Consider the following 15173-nt stretch of genomic DNA (forward strand, 5'->3'; position numbering starts at 1 on the left):
AATTAGGTATTTGTAATTAGGCATTTGTAAGTGGTCTCTTTTTTTTCCAGAGCTGTATGTTTCTTGATAAAACACACACACACACACATATATATATATATATATATATATATATATATATATATATATATATATAGTACCAGATTTTTTACATTGTAAATTTAATATTGTAGACTATACTAAAGCTCTAGTAGAAAGTCTATACTCTGGACATTAGATACATTTACTCTAACAAAAGCAGGATAAACTCTTTTTAATCACCTTGATTTCCGAAGAAGCAATGAAACAATGAATGAGCAGGAGTCCCAATACATTTGTCCATACAGTATAAACACAGTGGAACAGCACCTTCTGGTGTTTCTTATAAATACAGAGTGAATTCCTGAAATACACCACAAACCAGAAGTCCTGCTGTTTATCAGCTGTGATTGATGTGTTGGAAAGAACCGTCATTTCACTTTTAATGGAGAACATCTGTACAACAACACAATGCACATCCCGACAACGCTTATCCAGTAATGCAGTCAGTGGACCAGTGAATAGCTCAACCAAACATGCTAATTATGCTAATTAACAGGGAATAAAACTGGATAGTTTTCAGTTAGCATCACGAAAATCATATATGTCCATTCGCCGACAATTATGCGACTGTTCCTGACTGTTCCTTAGCAGTATTAGCATGATTGACGGTGCTAACCAGTGGCTGTACACTGTTATTCACTGTTAGCAGCTTTAGCATGTTTTACTGGGCTTTTATAGTGCTGCTAACCAGTGGCTGTTCACGTTTATTCACTGTTAGCAGCATTAGCATGTCTGGTTGAGCTGACATTATGCTACTTTTCCTGGTTAGCAGCATTATCATATTTGACTGAGTCGTCATAATGTTGCTAACCAGTGGCTATTCCTTTTTATTAACTGTTAGCAATGTTAGCAAGTCTGGTTTAGCTTACATTGTGTTATTAACCAGTGGCTACTAGTGTACACTCATGGTTAATAATATTAGCATGCATGGTTGAGCTACTCATGGTGAGCAGCATTAGCATGTTTTACTGGACTGTCATAGTGCTGCTAACCAGTTGTTATTTAGGTTCTTATTCACTGTTAGCAACACTAGCATGTTTGGTTGCTAACTGGCTATTCACTTTTATTCACTGTCAGCATCGTCTTCCTATAACAGTCTTTCTGGTGCCGGTTCTGTTTACAGTACTCCAGGTCCAGGATGTTCTTCAGAACCAGATCCCCTGGAGGCTTCAGGATGTGAGCAGATCTGCTAGAATCTGATGTTCTGATCAGACTGGTCCTCATGTTCTTAATTTAGTGTACTTGGCCACGAACGCAGCGATGATGTCCCTGTAGGGAGTTTCTGAGTCGGAGCGGGTCGGGGGGATTCTGCACAGGGTCCGGAAGCGTGGAGAACGCAGGAGCAGGTTATGACCCAATCCTACACAACTGGAGCTCAGCCAGTACAGAGCCATGGACTGAGAGAGAGAGAGAGAGAGAGAGAGAGAGAGAGAGAGAGAGAGAGAGAGAGAGAGACCATTAAACCACAGTTCATTATTATATTTGACAAATTATTATTGTTGTTATTATTACTATTGCTATTGTTATTATTGTAATTGTTTCTTTTTATTGATGGTTCTGTCTTACTATATGTTCAGTTTTAGACATTTGTGTGCTTTGGCAACATTGAGAGATAAAGGGATAGAGAGAGAGAGAGAGAGAGAGAGAGAGAGAGAGAGGATGAGTAGAGAGAGGAATAGATATAGAAATAGGAGAGAGCAGAATAAAGAAGTAGAGAAAGAGGGGGAGAGAGGGGGAGAGAGAGAGGGAGGTAGTGATGGAGAGAGTAAGGAGAAAAGAATAGAGGATGGAGAGAGAGGAATAGATAGAGAAATAGGAGAGAGCAGAATAAAGAAGTAGAGAGAAAGAGGGAGCAAGAGAGGGGGAGAGAGAGGGACAGATAAAAGGATTGAGGGATAGAGAGAGAGAGGAAGTAGAGAAAGTAATAGAGAAAGGGAAAGGTGAGGGATAGAGAGAGGCGGGGAGAGAGAAGGAGAGAAATTTATAGAGAAAAAGAAAGGAGAGGGATAGAGAGAGAAAGAGAGGAATAGAAAGAGAGAGAGAAATAGAAGTGAAAGGGATAGAGGGGAGAGATAAAGAGAGAGGGAGAGAAAAAGAGAGAAAGAGGGATAGAGGGAGGGAGAGAGAGAAAGAGAGAGAGAGTCAGTTAGTGTTTATTATATTGCCTCATGTTTTGTCCCTCTTGCTGCTGTGGAATCCTCTGTTCTAAATGGATGAAAATAAGGAGATAAAGCGCTACAGGAACAAGATAGCGTCACGGACAGGGATGCACTCTTTCACAACAGCAGAAGCACACGTGTCGCTCTTCTCAGGATCTTCTGCTGCTGCTGCTGCTGCTGAGGGACGTGTCTTTCAGCCACCCAGAGATTCTTATCCCCGTAATCAGACACCATTGAGAGAGTTCACATGCTTCACAATGACGACATTACTAAACGTTCCCTATAGTCCACTGAATTCACTACCCACGTGCATGTGTGTGTGTGTGTGTGTGTGTGTGTGTGTGTGTGTGTGTATACACAGTACCAGTCAAAACTTGGGTCACACCTGTTCTTTATTGTAGATTAATACTAAAGTCATCCAAACTTTAAATAAAAACATATGGAATTATTTATCAAAATCAGTGTTTATCGAACCAGAATATGTTTTATATTTTAGATTCTTCAAAGTAGCACCTTTTCATCAGATGATCAGTTTTGAACATCTCTGCTGGATTTTCTCAGTCAGTTTTATGAGGTAGAGTCACCTGGAATTCAGGCTAAATTCAGTTAACAGCTGTGCTGAACTCATCAAGAGCATCAGTTAAAGTAAAGTAGTGAAGAGGTAGAGTTACAGGTATACAGTGAATAGTGAATATTTGAGTAATGTTCGAATCCAGATTATGAGAAACAACAACTACTCAACTAAAGAAAATTCAAGAAATTCCTCAAGTGCAGTCGCAAAGACTATTAAAAACATCATAATGATGAAACTGGCACTCATTAGGACCACTCCAGGAAAGAAAGAGCAAGAGTACTGTCTGTTGCACAGAATAAGTTAATCAGAGAAATGCAGATGCAGATCTTAATCAGATTTTAACAGCAGTATATAAATTGTAGCGTATTTGAGGTATAGGTATTATATTAATAGGTGTTTACAGTGGTGCAGGTATAATAATAAAAAGTCCTGCTGTTATCACATCACCATCACAGTGCTGCCTCCTGTATAACAGACCCGTCTGCAGCTCTGAACCACAGGACCCTGCTCTGACTCTCTCCAGCTTTCTCCTGCAGATATCTGCTCTCATCTGTTTGAACCCTGTCTGAAGAACACGCGAGAGCGGGGCACGTGAGTCTGGCTGCGGACACGTCTGCTGCGGCATTCGCTTCTCTTACATAACCAGAACCGCAGACACAACACAGTGGTTCTGATCGGGCCAGATTACAGCTCACTCAGTAATCAGCAGGACTATTTGTGTACCAACCACAAAATAAATAAATCAAAATAAAAAACAGAACTTGTCTCCAGAACTTTAGTAACAGCCCTGTGTATATGTGTATTTATTTCAGTTTGGGTTTCCTGACTGCCTTACTGCTACTCTACTCTACTCTACTCTACTCAGAGATACTATAACCTGATCCTGACCTAACTCAACTCCACTTCATTTTACTCCACTTAACTCCAATCATCTCCAATCCACTCTACTCTACTCTACTCTACTTAATTTTACTCCACTCCACTCAAATCCAATCAACTCAACTCCAGTCATCTCCAATCCGCTCAACTCTGCACAACTTCACTAAACCTAACTCCACTTCAGTCCACTCAACTCTACTCAACTTTACTCAACTCAACTCCAAACCACTTTTTTCATCTCCAATCCACTCCAATCAATTCATCTCATGTCCACCCCACCCCTCTCCACTCAGTCCACTTAACTCTACTCAACTTCACTCAACTCAAATCCACTCCACTCAACTCCAATCCACTCAACTTTACGCAACTTCACTAAACTTAACTCCACTTCAATCCACTCAACTCTACTCAAATCAATTCACTCAACTCATCTCTACTGTAATCCACTCTTCTCATTTCCAATCCACTCCAATCAACTCTACACAACTTCACTCAACTCAACTCAAATCCCCTTAATTCACTTAACTCAACTCCAATCAATTCAACTCCAATCCACTCAACTTTACTCAACTCCAATCAACTCAACTCCAATCCACTCAACTTTACTCAACTCCAATCAACTCAACTCGACCCCAGTCCACTGGCTTTTTGGTACTTTGGTACCTTATTATCCTCTACTACTGCTCCCTACCAAAACGTAGCTCATCATCACTCCAGATTCTCAGTTTGTAGGAGTTGACCATACTTTCTTTTTTTACCAGATAAATAAATGAGAAAATGAGAAAAAACATAAAGCATGACAAAAATACAATTACATGAGTCAATTATATATAATAAATATAATAAATAACACAAAAAATAACCACTAGAGATATAGAGAGAGACAGGTTGAGATGGAGACGGGTCATGCAGGCAGTAGCAGTAGCTCTTGCTTCATGTTGCCAGATAAGGAGAAGCGACACGGATCTGCTGGAACCATCTCTACAGAATCCAAACATCCTAAACCTGCTCGAGAGCGTGACCAGACACCAGCCCAGCTTCAAAACCCACCCTGATCCCACAGTCCCTTACATAACCCCCCCAGACACCGCAGACCCCCGGAATGATGTGGGGTCTATCTGGAAACCGTCCAGCGCTTTTGTTCTCCTGCACCGCGCTGGATTCACTGAGCAGATAAACTCAGCCACGTTTTATTTACAGAGTAATGGGACGTGAACCTTCTCCAGACACACAAACCCAGACATGCTCTCTGAGAGGGGTCGACGGGTTCAGAGGGATTACTATAGAACCTCCTAAACATAACCATAAAAACTAACTTTCACTTAATGTAAGCTTTCCTTATGCTCAAAGATCTCTATAAATAGCTGTAGTGCTGGTGATTCTGTATCTACTGTAACTGTAGATTAATTACAGAGCAGTATGGTACAACAGATTACAGTGCTGGTGATTCTGTATCTACTGTAACTGTAGATTAATTACAGAGCAGTACGGGTACAACAGATTACAGTGCTGGTGATTCTGTATCTACTGTAACTGTAGATTAATTACAGAGCAGTAGGGGTACAACAGATTACAGTGCTGGTGATTCTGTATCTACTGTAACTGTAGATTAATTACAGAGCAGTACGTGTACAACAGATTACAGTGCTGGTGATTCTGTATCTACTGTAACTGTAGATTAATTACAGAGCAGTACGGGTACAACAGATTACAGTGCTGGTGATTCTGTATCTACTGTAACTGTAGATTAATTACAGAGCAGTATGGGTACAACAGATTACAGTGCTGGTGATTCTGTATCTACTGTAACTGTAGATTAACCCATTTGTTAATCTGTTACACTTACTCTACTTTATAAATGTAGGGTTAGTGTACTCACAGAGGGAACTGCAGCTGAAAGGGGAATCATCACCAGTGAGATTCCTCTGATGAAGTGCGTCACGTACCTCTGGAATCTCGAAGCGTCTAACCTCGTCACAGCAAATATCTGACCAACACACACATCCAGCATAAACACAAAACATTAGAACATCTCAAGATAAAGTCCGGTAAATGAATAGTAAATTGATCCAGATTATGAAGAAACACATATGGAATCATGTAGTAACTTAAAATACCCTGTGATTTAGGTATTTAGATGCTTTTATGTGAGGAGCTGTTTGTTAACTTGTAGTTTCTGAGGCTGGTAACTCTGATGAACTTATCCTGTACAACAGGGGAAACTCTTGCTCTTCCTTTCTTGGGGCGGTCCTGATAAGTGCCAGTTTCATCATTCTAATGGATGATTTTAATATTAATCTACAACGCAGCACATTTTAAAATATAAAAATCTCTCTGAATTTAATGGATGGCCAATGTACATTACTTCCATTTACTTTAAAGGAACCAGACTTTCACAGAGCAGAGTTTTCTGGACTTAAATTAAGTCTAGCATTGGACAGGGATTGTAGGAATTAAAGATCTTGCTCTGTGGTGTTTCCTGTTCTGGACTCTTTTTCCAAGGAGGAATAGCGACCTATAATTAACACTGTTCTGTAGGAATCCCCCCTCCACACTTCCCTCAGCCCTATTGTTCCTCCCTCTGGTGACATATGACCACCGACATTAACCCTGAGCTGAATAAAGGGAGGATAAAAGCTCATTTCCTGCGCAGAATAAAGTAATATTTGTATAAAGGAAATGCTATATACTAGTGCATCTCAAAAACTTTTTGAGTTACTTTATTTCAGTAATTTAGTTCAAAATGTGAAACTCTTGATGACTAGGGTTTACAGACAATGAAAACGCAAAAATCAGATATTAGAATATTATATAAGACCAGTTGGTACTTTTGGCAGTGTGGGCAGTGTGCCAAGTCCTGCTGGAAAATGAAATCCACATCTCTATAAAAGTTGTCAGTAGCAGAGGGAAGCTGTAAGATATGAAGTGCTGTAAGATTTTGTGGGAAAACAAAACTGCACTGACTTTAGACTTGATAATAAAACACAGTGGATCAACACCAGCAGATGACAGACATGACTCTCCAAACCATCACTGATCATCAGTAAATTTTACATTTCATTTAAAGTAAATCAAGGGAGCAGAGTCTGGAGGAAGAGTGGAGAGACACACAGTCCAAACTGCTCCAGGTCTAGTGTGAAGTTTCCACCAATCAGTGATGGTTTGGAGAGACATGTCTGTCATCTGCTGGTGTTGATCCACTGTGTTTTATTATCAAGTCTAAACTCAGTGCAGTTTTGTTTTCCCACAAAATCTTACAGCACTTCATATCTTACAGCTTCCCTCTGCTGAAAACAACTTTTATGGAGATGCTGGATTTCATTTTCCAGCAGGACTTGGCACACTGCCCACACTGCCAAAAGTACAAATTGGTCTTATAAGATATTCTATTTATTTGAGATGCACTAATACACTTTTTTTAAGTGATCTGTAATGCTATCAAAAGTTTCCTCACCTCAGTGATGAGCAGGTTAATGAGGCCCAGAGACACGGGTATGATCCAGGTGGAGTCTGGGAGGGTGAGGTTTGAAAACCACAGAGCGCCCCCTGCTGCCAGCTCCTGCTGCAACCCTGTAAACACAGATACCTCCTAAAGGCTTGAACCTACACACTGATTGGACACTTTGTCAGAAACGTTTATTCATTAACAGGACATGTGCTGGTTTAATAAATTAAATTTCAGACATTTTAAGACTTTTTAATACCAATAAAAAATAAAATTAAGACCATTTTTACAATAACAAAATGACAAAAAGCTCAATACCGATATTCAGTTTACAGATTTTACAGAAAACAACGGATTTCTGTATTTAGTATTTAGTTTTTTACATTTAACCTTTAATTTAACCAGGCAAGTCATTAAGAACATATTCTTATTCACCATTCTTATTTATTTACAGCCTGGCAAATAGAAGAAGCTACAAAAGCAGTTTTAAAATTTAAGAAAATGGCAAAAAGCTAAATAACGATATTCAGTTTACACATTCTTTACAGAAAGCTTGTGATTTTTGTATTTAGAGGCAAACTAATATTTCTAATAAACATAAATTAACAGCTTTACACAAAGAAAAGGTAAAATACAGCTTCAACATCAGATTTGGAAACTGTGACATGCTTTTAAACATTTAAGAGATGTGTTTAAGACATTTTAAGACAAACTAAGGCCTTAAACGCTGCCAAAATCCTGATCTTAAAGATGTACCACCCTGCAGAGCACAGTTCTGATCCTGTTTTATCACACCTGATAATCCAGGTAATGTAGGAATTTAGAGATATTTAATTATTAGAGCAATCTGTGTTTAATCTATAATATATTTAAGGTGTTAGATCATCACCTCTGGTCAATTCTGAACCTACAGCCCTACTGAAAGCTTGAGTAAGTGATGGAGGATGTAGAGGACGTGTTGTGAATTGGGACAGGGCCGTGAGGAGGAGCTTACCTGCGGAGGCGTGTCCTATTCCCATGCTGAGGTTCCGCAGGGCGAGAGAGAGACACACCCACATGGGCAGCTGAACCCAGATGAGCAGACTGGCCTTAAACGGGTGGCAGTTATCCCTCACGTACAGCTCCGACACGATGCGCCGCAGATTCTTCTTAAAATGATATCTGCGTGTAATAAAGCAGTAATAACAATACGAATATCAATCATCAATATCAATATCATTTGGAATATATACATTTAGAATTATTTTTACATGTAATTTGAAGGAACAATATGTACTAAAATTAGCTTCATAAAATTTCAAAAATTGTTTGCCCCACCCCCTTCTTTACTAGACATAAAGCTCACATGGGTTGCCAGGTCGATGACACTGAGGCCCAATCCTGTTTCACCCCTTGCCTCTACCACTTACCATTTACCACTTACCATTTTTTCCAATTCTTGTTAGACTGGACTAGACGATTAGCACTATATTAGCATAGTTTAATGTGTAGTTTCAATGTTTTATAGCTAAATACTTTATAATAAGCATAAAAACAAGATCGCTAGTAGTTTGTCTCAGTAGTTAGCTAGCTAGCTAACTTTCCCGTTCCACCTTAAATGGTGCAACAGACGGTAGGAGCTGCAGAATTTAAGGAACGGAACTGAAAATTAAAATAAAATAAAAGCTAATACTAGCTAATTTTAGCTCCCCATCACAGAGGAATTAAGAAATAAACTATAATAATTACATTTCTCAATCTGCACCATCTCCCCCCTTTCTGAAACCCTAAAGTTAACTAGGTAACCAGCAGCTAGCTTACTAGATCTACTAGATAAAAGTCTAGTCTAGTCTGGATCACTTTACCTTTGTCAAATACTCACTAACTCAGCACCTTGATAACTCAGCAGCACTCAGAACAGTAATGTTTAATCCTACTAGCTGTTATGATAAAATACAGTAGCTAGCTAAGTTAGCTAACCTTAGATAAAGCTCAGCGCTAACCTGTTCAGGAGAAAATTAGCAGCTCAGCATCTGTCTTGTAGTCCTTCTGGGTTCTAAACTGTGTCTTCTGTCTATCTATCAAATGTATTTCCAATATTTACTAACATTTTTATCCGTCTCTGCTCATCAAGCTTTTAAGAAGGATGCTGAGGCTGCAGCACACCGTGTTAACCTGCTATGGCGTTCTATACCTGACAACCCAGAGTGTGGAAATAGGACTGGGGAATGGGTGGGGCAGTAGGTAGAGTTTAAACTCAGCATGTTTCTTTAACATCTGATCACAAACCCCCACCATTTTAACAGACATTACAGAAAATATAATTTAACAATGCATTACGTTCTGTAGAAGAAGCCGTTCATACCTGCATGTCTTCTCAGACCAGCCCTTCTCTTTAGCTTTGACTGAAATCTCGTAGCTTAGCCGCCGCGCTAGCTCTGCGATCTCCTTCTGCAGAGCTTCTACCTGTCTGAGAGTAAGAAGATCCCACTGTTACTCTCCACAGCTCCACTGTACTGTATATAATCACATTATTAATCTGCTGCTGATAGTGTCTCTGATTCCCATTCAGCTGCAGCCAGAGCTGCACAATAAAAAAAGTAAAAAAAACTAAAGTTTGCACACAGCTCTTCTCACCTCTGTTCACTGTTTTATCTTTTCTTGTAATTGTATTATTGAACATAATTAAGTGGCAATAGTAAGGAACAAGGGTGCCGCCATGTTTCCCTTTTTTTAATTCAGCAAAAAACGGTTTATTTGGGTGAGTAAAGCGCTTCCGTTTATTTACAGTAAGCTTAGATTTACATTATTTTCTGCAGCACTTAGCCAGGGTGCTATCAGCTAGCAGTTCGTCCAACGTAACTGATTTTAACACAGTAAATGTGTTGCAGGCTACAGTCCGATATACTCGCCTCTGAATGGGCGAAAGAGCTAGTGCTTAGCGCAGTTAGCTGCTAATGCTAATGCTGCTGCCGTTTTTTTCAGTATACATTTAAATGTATACATTTACACAGTATACACTAGCCAAAAACAAGTAATAAATAAACCTTTACACCTAAGCCTTTAAATATGCACTTGGCTCCACCAATAAATTAGTATGCTACAGCTTGAATATCGAATTTAAAAACTGCGAAACGCAAAGAAAAATTAAATCAAATCATATTTAGACATTTAGGAGATGGATTTAAGACATTTTAAGACAAATTAAGGCCTTCAAAATTAGTTTTTTAATTATGTTAAATATTTTTGCGTATGATACGACACGGTACACTCCTAGTGAACACTCCCTGTAATGAAAACACACCAGCACTACTGGTAACTGCTAACACAGATACACACACGTTTTTGCACTGTTTTTACCCCTTTTTAGGGGGTTCAATTGTTAATTATGGGGTCAATCCCCCCCCCAATCTCCCTGTAATTCTAACCCTGGTTTTTACTCATATAATAGTTGGAGCTCTGGTTTTGGTACAGGACTGGAGCAGGAGTCTGGGGAGCGTGGGGGCGGCTGGTCTGTGGGAACACAAACAAAAATCCTCTAACTGGGGTAAAGGAGGAGCGGTCAGTCTGACTTTCAGCCTCGGGGGTAAAAATAAAGATTACAGTGCAGAAAACAGACAGAATCACTCACTTATATAAATACAGTCCCCTTAAAAAATATTAGAACAGTGAGACAGATCCCTTAATTTCTGCTGTAGATTGAAAACATTTGAGTTTGTCATTAAAAAAAGAATATGAGACAAAATATCAACATTTTAGCTTTTATTTCCAAGAATTTACATCTGGATCAGATACACAGTTCAGAAGATTCATCACCTTTAGTCTGACTTTATCCATTTTTCTTGTCCTCGATTCTTTGTGCTGTCACTATGTAGGCCTGTCACAATAACCAACGTTTTTGGACTACATACTGTCTCAGAAATGGTAATATATATATATACATATATATTTTTATTTTAAGGCTAAACTTATGTAACTTATACAATAATCATACAATTGCATAATATTGCTTTTACACATTACTTTTTAAGAGGGAAATTTTAAATTATTAAGAATTTTTAAATTCCAATTTTTTTGGAATGCAAAAATGTTTAAATTCCTAATCTCAAATTCCACATTTTTTAAAACCTGTGCAGGAACTAGATCTATGATTTTCTGTCAGTGATATGAAGTGGGCGATATTTTCCTTATATAATATCACAATATTTCATGTTTTTTTTTCTTCTTTTTTTTTTTGCAATGACGATACTCTTGGCGATATGACAAAAAACTGAATTATTATTGCATATAATATGATATAGCACACCTCTATATATTGAGATATTAAAAAAATACGGACGTTTATCAGATTAAAAACAGGAGTCAATGATCTAGAATCCATTCATGATACTAATAATATTATTAATGCACTTCAAATATCTCCATATATCCAGGATTAAAGTAAAATAAATGATACTGGACAGATAGAATCTGTCTCTAGTAGATATATAATGGGAAATGAGAACAGTGTGAATTTTTCTTTTGCTAAAAACAGTAAAAAATGTTAGTGAAATTATTGCATATGATTGGATATGGCACACCCGTAGTCAGTTGGAAAGTATTAGTGATTAAATGAAGAATATCCTGAGTTCTGTCCTCCCTTCTGAGCCGGAGACGCATCCCACAATCCCCCTCACCCGGGAGAGAGACGTTTAATAAGCAGAGAATCTGCAGTGTTTTCTTACAGCGATCTGCTGACCTTCACTTACATTCCCCTCATACTTCTGCTGTGTTACAGTAAACACTCCGAGAGCTCACACTCTCACACTCACACACACACACTCACACACACACACACACACACAGTCTAAGATCTGTCCTAGTATACAGGATATGAACACCACTGTCTCTAAAACATCTAAACTGCTGTAATATTACACACAGAAAGCTGTTGTATCAATATCTTCAGTATCAACAGATAATTTATCATTAATTTCTAATTTTATCCCACTCTACATCCAATGTGCGAAGCCAATTTCCTCACTCACTCATTAGGACTCCCTCTTCCCTATCACTAGTAAAGACCAGCACACACCTCCTCAGATACATATAAAATCAGGCTCCGCCTCTTTTCCAGCTGCCGCCAATCAATGCAGCATCACTAGGTAGCGCTAGATCCCCAGCTCTGATACATCAGCTAACAGATGCCTGTACCAGCTAGCACCACAGTGGAAGTGATGAGGGGAGAGAGCGCCACCTACTGTACCCACCCAGAGAGAAAAGGCACGGAGGGGACACTTCAAGAACTTTGAAAACATCCTCAAGTGCAGTCACTGCAAAGACCATTAAAAACATTACACTGGTGATGGAACTGGCCCTCATCAGGACCGACACAGGAAAGGAAGCGCAAGAGTTTCCTCTGTTGTACAGGATGAGTTCACCAGAGTTACCAGCCTCAGAAACCACAAGTTAACAAGTTAAGAGCATCTAAATTCTTATTCACAGAGTATTTTTGGATTGTTTAACACTTTTAAGTTACTACATGATTTCTTATGTGTTCCTTCATAGTATGTATGTGTATATATGTGTGTGTGTGTGTGTGTAAAACAAGACCTTGGCGATGATGGTGTTCTGGTAGATGGAGAGGGGGAGGGTGATGGCGGTACGCAGGGTCAGTGTGGTGCAGATGATGCTGATCCACCAGGGTAAGCCTGTGCTCTGCTGGCTGAAGATCAGCAGCTGCTCGGTCAGATGGACGGGTCCAGAGTCCGCTATGCTCTCGTACCAGCCGGGCCGGGCCGAGCTCACCCTCCTGCAGGACTGCAGACCTGCGGGACAAAGTCCTGAGAGAGCCCAGGGATTAGAGAGTACAGGACGAGAGGGGCGGGACCTGTGGTCCACTGTAAACACAACCTGAGAGACGGTTCTGACCGAGAGCTTTACCGATACCTGACCAGAACAACACAACCTCAACGGACCAGAACTGACCACAGAACCAGCCAGCCTCAACCACGGTACAGAGAGATACCTGAGAGAGAGAGAGAGAGAGAGAGAGAGAGAGAGAGAGAGAGAGAGAGAGAGAGATACATTAAATTTCATATCAAGTATTTAGTCAGGAGAGCTAAAATAAAGAACGTCATAAAATAATAATAATCAAAACATTATAATAACTAAATGGTAAGAGCATTAGAAAAACAAGGAAATTATATAAGATATAATTAAGAAGAAATATGATAATTTAGAATAAAAGGATAAGTGGACAGGCTGAAATGTATAGCAAAAAAATAAAGAGATAAATACTTAGAATAATAAAATATATAAAATAAACTAATAAAAAGGGTCAAAATGAATAAAATAAACGTAGTAAATAAAATGCCAAAAAGGTAAAAGAGAAAAATGTAATAAATAAAAAGTCAAAATATATAAAATAAATAAAAGTTAAAAGAAAAACTTAACTAAAACAGGTACAGGCTGTCTGACGGTGGCAATAAACTAATAGTTTGAAATGATTTAGTGACTCCAGTGAACTGAATTTTTAGAGTTTCCTGTAGTGAATTAGTAATCTGAAGTAATCCAGTTACTAAAGCGTGTCTGATATCTAACGTTATTGTTATTTATAGAAATCATGAAGAAGATGTAAGACGGCCAGAGAGCGAGTTATAAATACATATTATTCAGCGTGTTTCAATATTAAATTTATAATGTAAAAAGTCATAAAAATAAAGAAACACACTGAATGAGGAGGGGTGTGTGCAGATGTTGACCGGTTCTGTGTGTATATTATATATATAATCAGGTTAAACAGCGGCTGTTCTCTCCTCACCTCATGTTGATGTTTATTCCGTTCCTCAGCGCGGGTTTACGGGTTTTTACTGGAGTAAATAAATAATATAAATTATTATTAGAGGTTTATTTTCCAGATCTGACATTCAGCCCTCAGCGGCATGTCACTGCGGCGCGCTCCGGTGACGACATCGCTGCTTTCTCAACCCGACAAAATAAAAGCCAAGAAGAATTAAATTATATTATTAAAACAAAATCTCTCCCAGTAAATCAGAAAATCGTGATCGTGAAATATATATCATATTTGTTGTGTTTCTGTATTAATTAAACAAACGCAGAACATTAATGCATATTCGAAAAAAAACAAGAGCGAATTTTAGGCGGACTTTTATTTTTTATTTTTTTAAACAGCAATTATTATTATTATTATTATTATTATTATTATTATTATTATTGTGTATTAATGATTTTTCCAAGATCAGTATATTATTGCTAATAAAAATATGTAAAATAAATAAACAAAATAAAAGTTCGCCCGTATTTGCTTAAAAAAAACGCAATAATGTACTGCGTTGGTTTAATTCATACAGAGACACAAATAAATATTATTATTATTTATATATTTAATTTTATATGTTTTAAATGAACAATAACATGCTGATTTTGGAAAAATCATTTATAGCTGGAGGGTGAAAAAAAATAATAACAACAAAAAACTACAATATTTTGCACATTTATAACTTACAAAGACGCTACACACCCGGGTATAACTTTAAAATATACTGTAACATTTATTTAGCTTATATTTCCAACAATTTTACTAACTGTATACAAACAATAGTTTAAAAGGTTTCTCCTGATATGTATTACACACAGAGTGATCTTTTTTAAGCGTTTATTTATTGTATTGTTAATGATTATGGCTTTTTTAATGCAATGAAAAAAACAAAAAAATCAGTGTCTCAGAAAATTAGAAAATCATAAAAGAACAATTGGTACTTTTGGCAGTGTGCCAAGTCCTGTTGTAAAATGAAATATATTGAAATGAAATATATTCTTATATAATATATGAAATAAAGTAACTTTTCAATGATATTCTATGTTTTTTTTGTACAGGCCAATCTGACCAATATAGAGGAGTTACCATAGACATATATGGGAGTTACATTGCAGAGGGTGAGTGGCGCCTCCTGCTGGATGGGATTTGGAATAATTGTAAGATTAAATATTTAAAATATAAATTTAAGACTTTTTTATATTTATTGAAGCATGTGAAGTGCAAAACAGAGTTAAT

At 37.9% G+C, this 15173-nt stretch overlaps 1 protein-coding gene across 1 annotated transcript; it reads right to left on the reverse strand.

Moving 5' to 3' along the window:
- Nucleotides 1-234: 234 nt before the first annotated feature.
- On the reverse strand, nucleotides 235-14081 carry LOC103035388 (cytochrome c oxidase assembly protein COX18, mitochondrial). The gene is made up of 7 exons (XM_022676413.2): nucleotides 13920-14081; nucleotides 12710-13124; nucleotides 9483-9583; nucleotides 8133-8299; nucleotides 7148-7263; nucleotides 5573-5680; nucleotides 235-1478 (listed from the first exon to the last, which is right to left on the reverse strand). The coding sequence occupies exons 1-7, from the start codon at nucleotides 13922-13924 to the stop codon at nucleotides 1302-1304; spliced, it is 1089 nt and encodes a 362-aa protein (XP_022532134.1). The 5' UTR covers nucleotides 13925-14081; the 3' UTR covers nucleotides 235-1301.
- Nucleotides 14082-15173: the final 1092 nt, after the last annotated feature.

Source organism: Astyanax mexicanus, chromosome 19, assembly GCF_023375975.1.
Source record: "Astyanax mexicanus isolate ESR-SI-001 chromosome 19, AstMex3_surface, whole genome shotgun sequence".
Lineage (NCBI taxonomy): Eukaryota > Metazoa > Chordata > Actinopteri > Characiformes > Acestrorhamphidae > Astyanax > Astyanax mexicanus.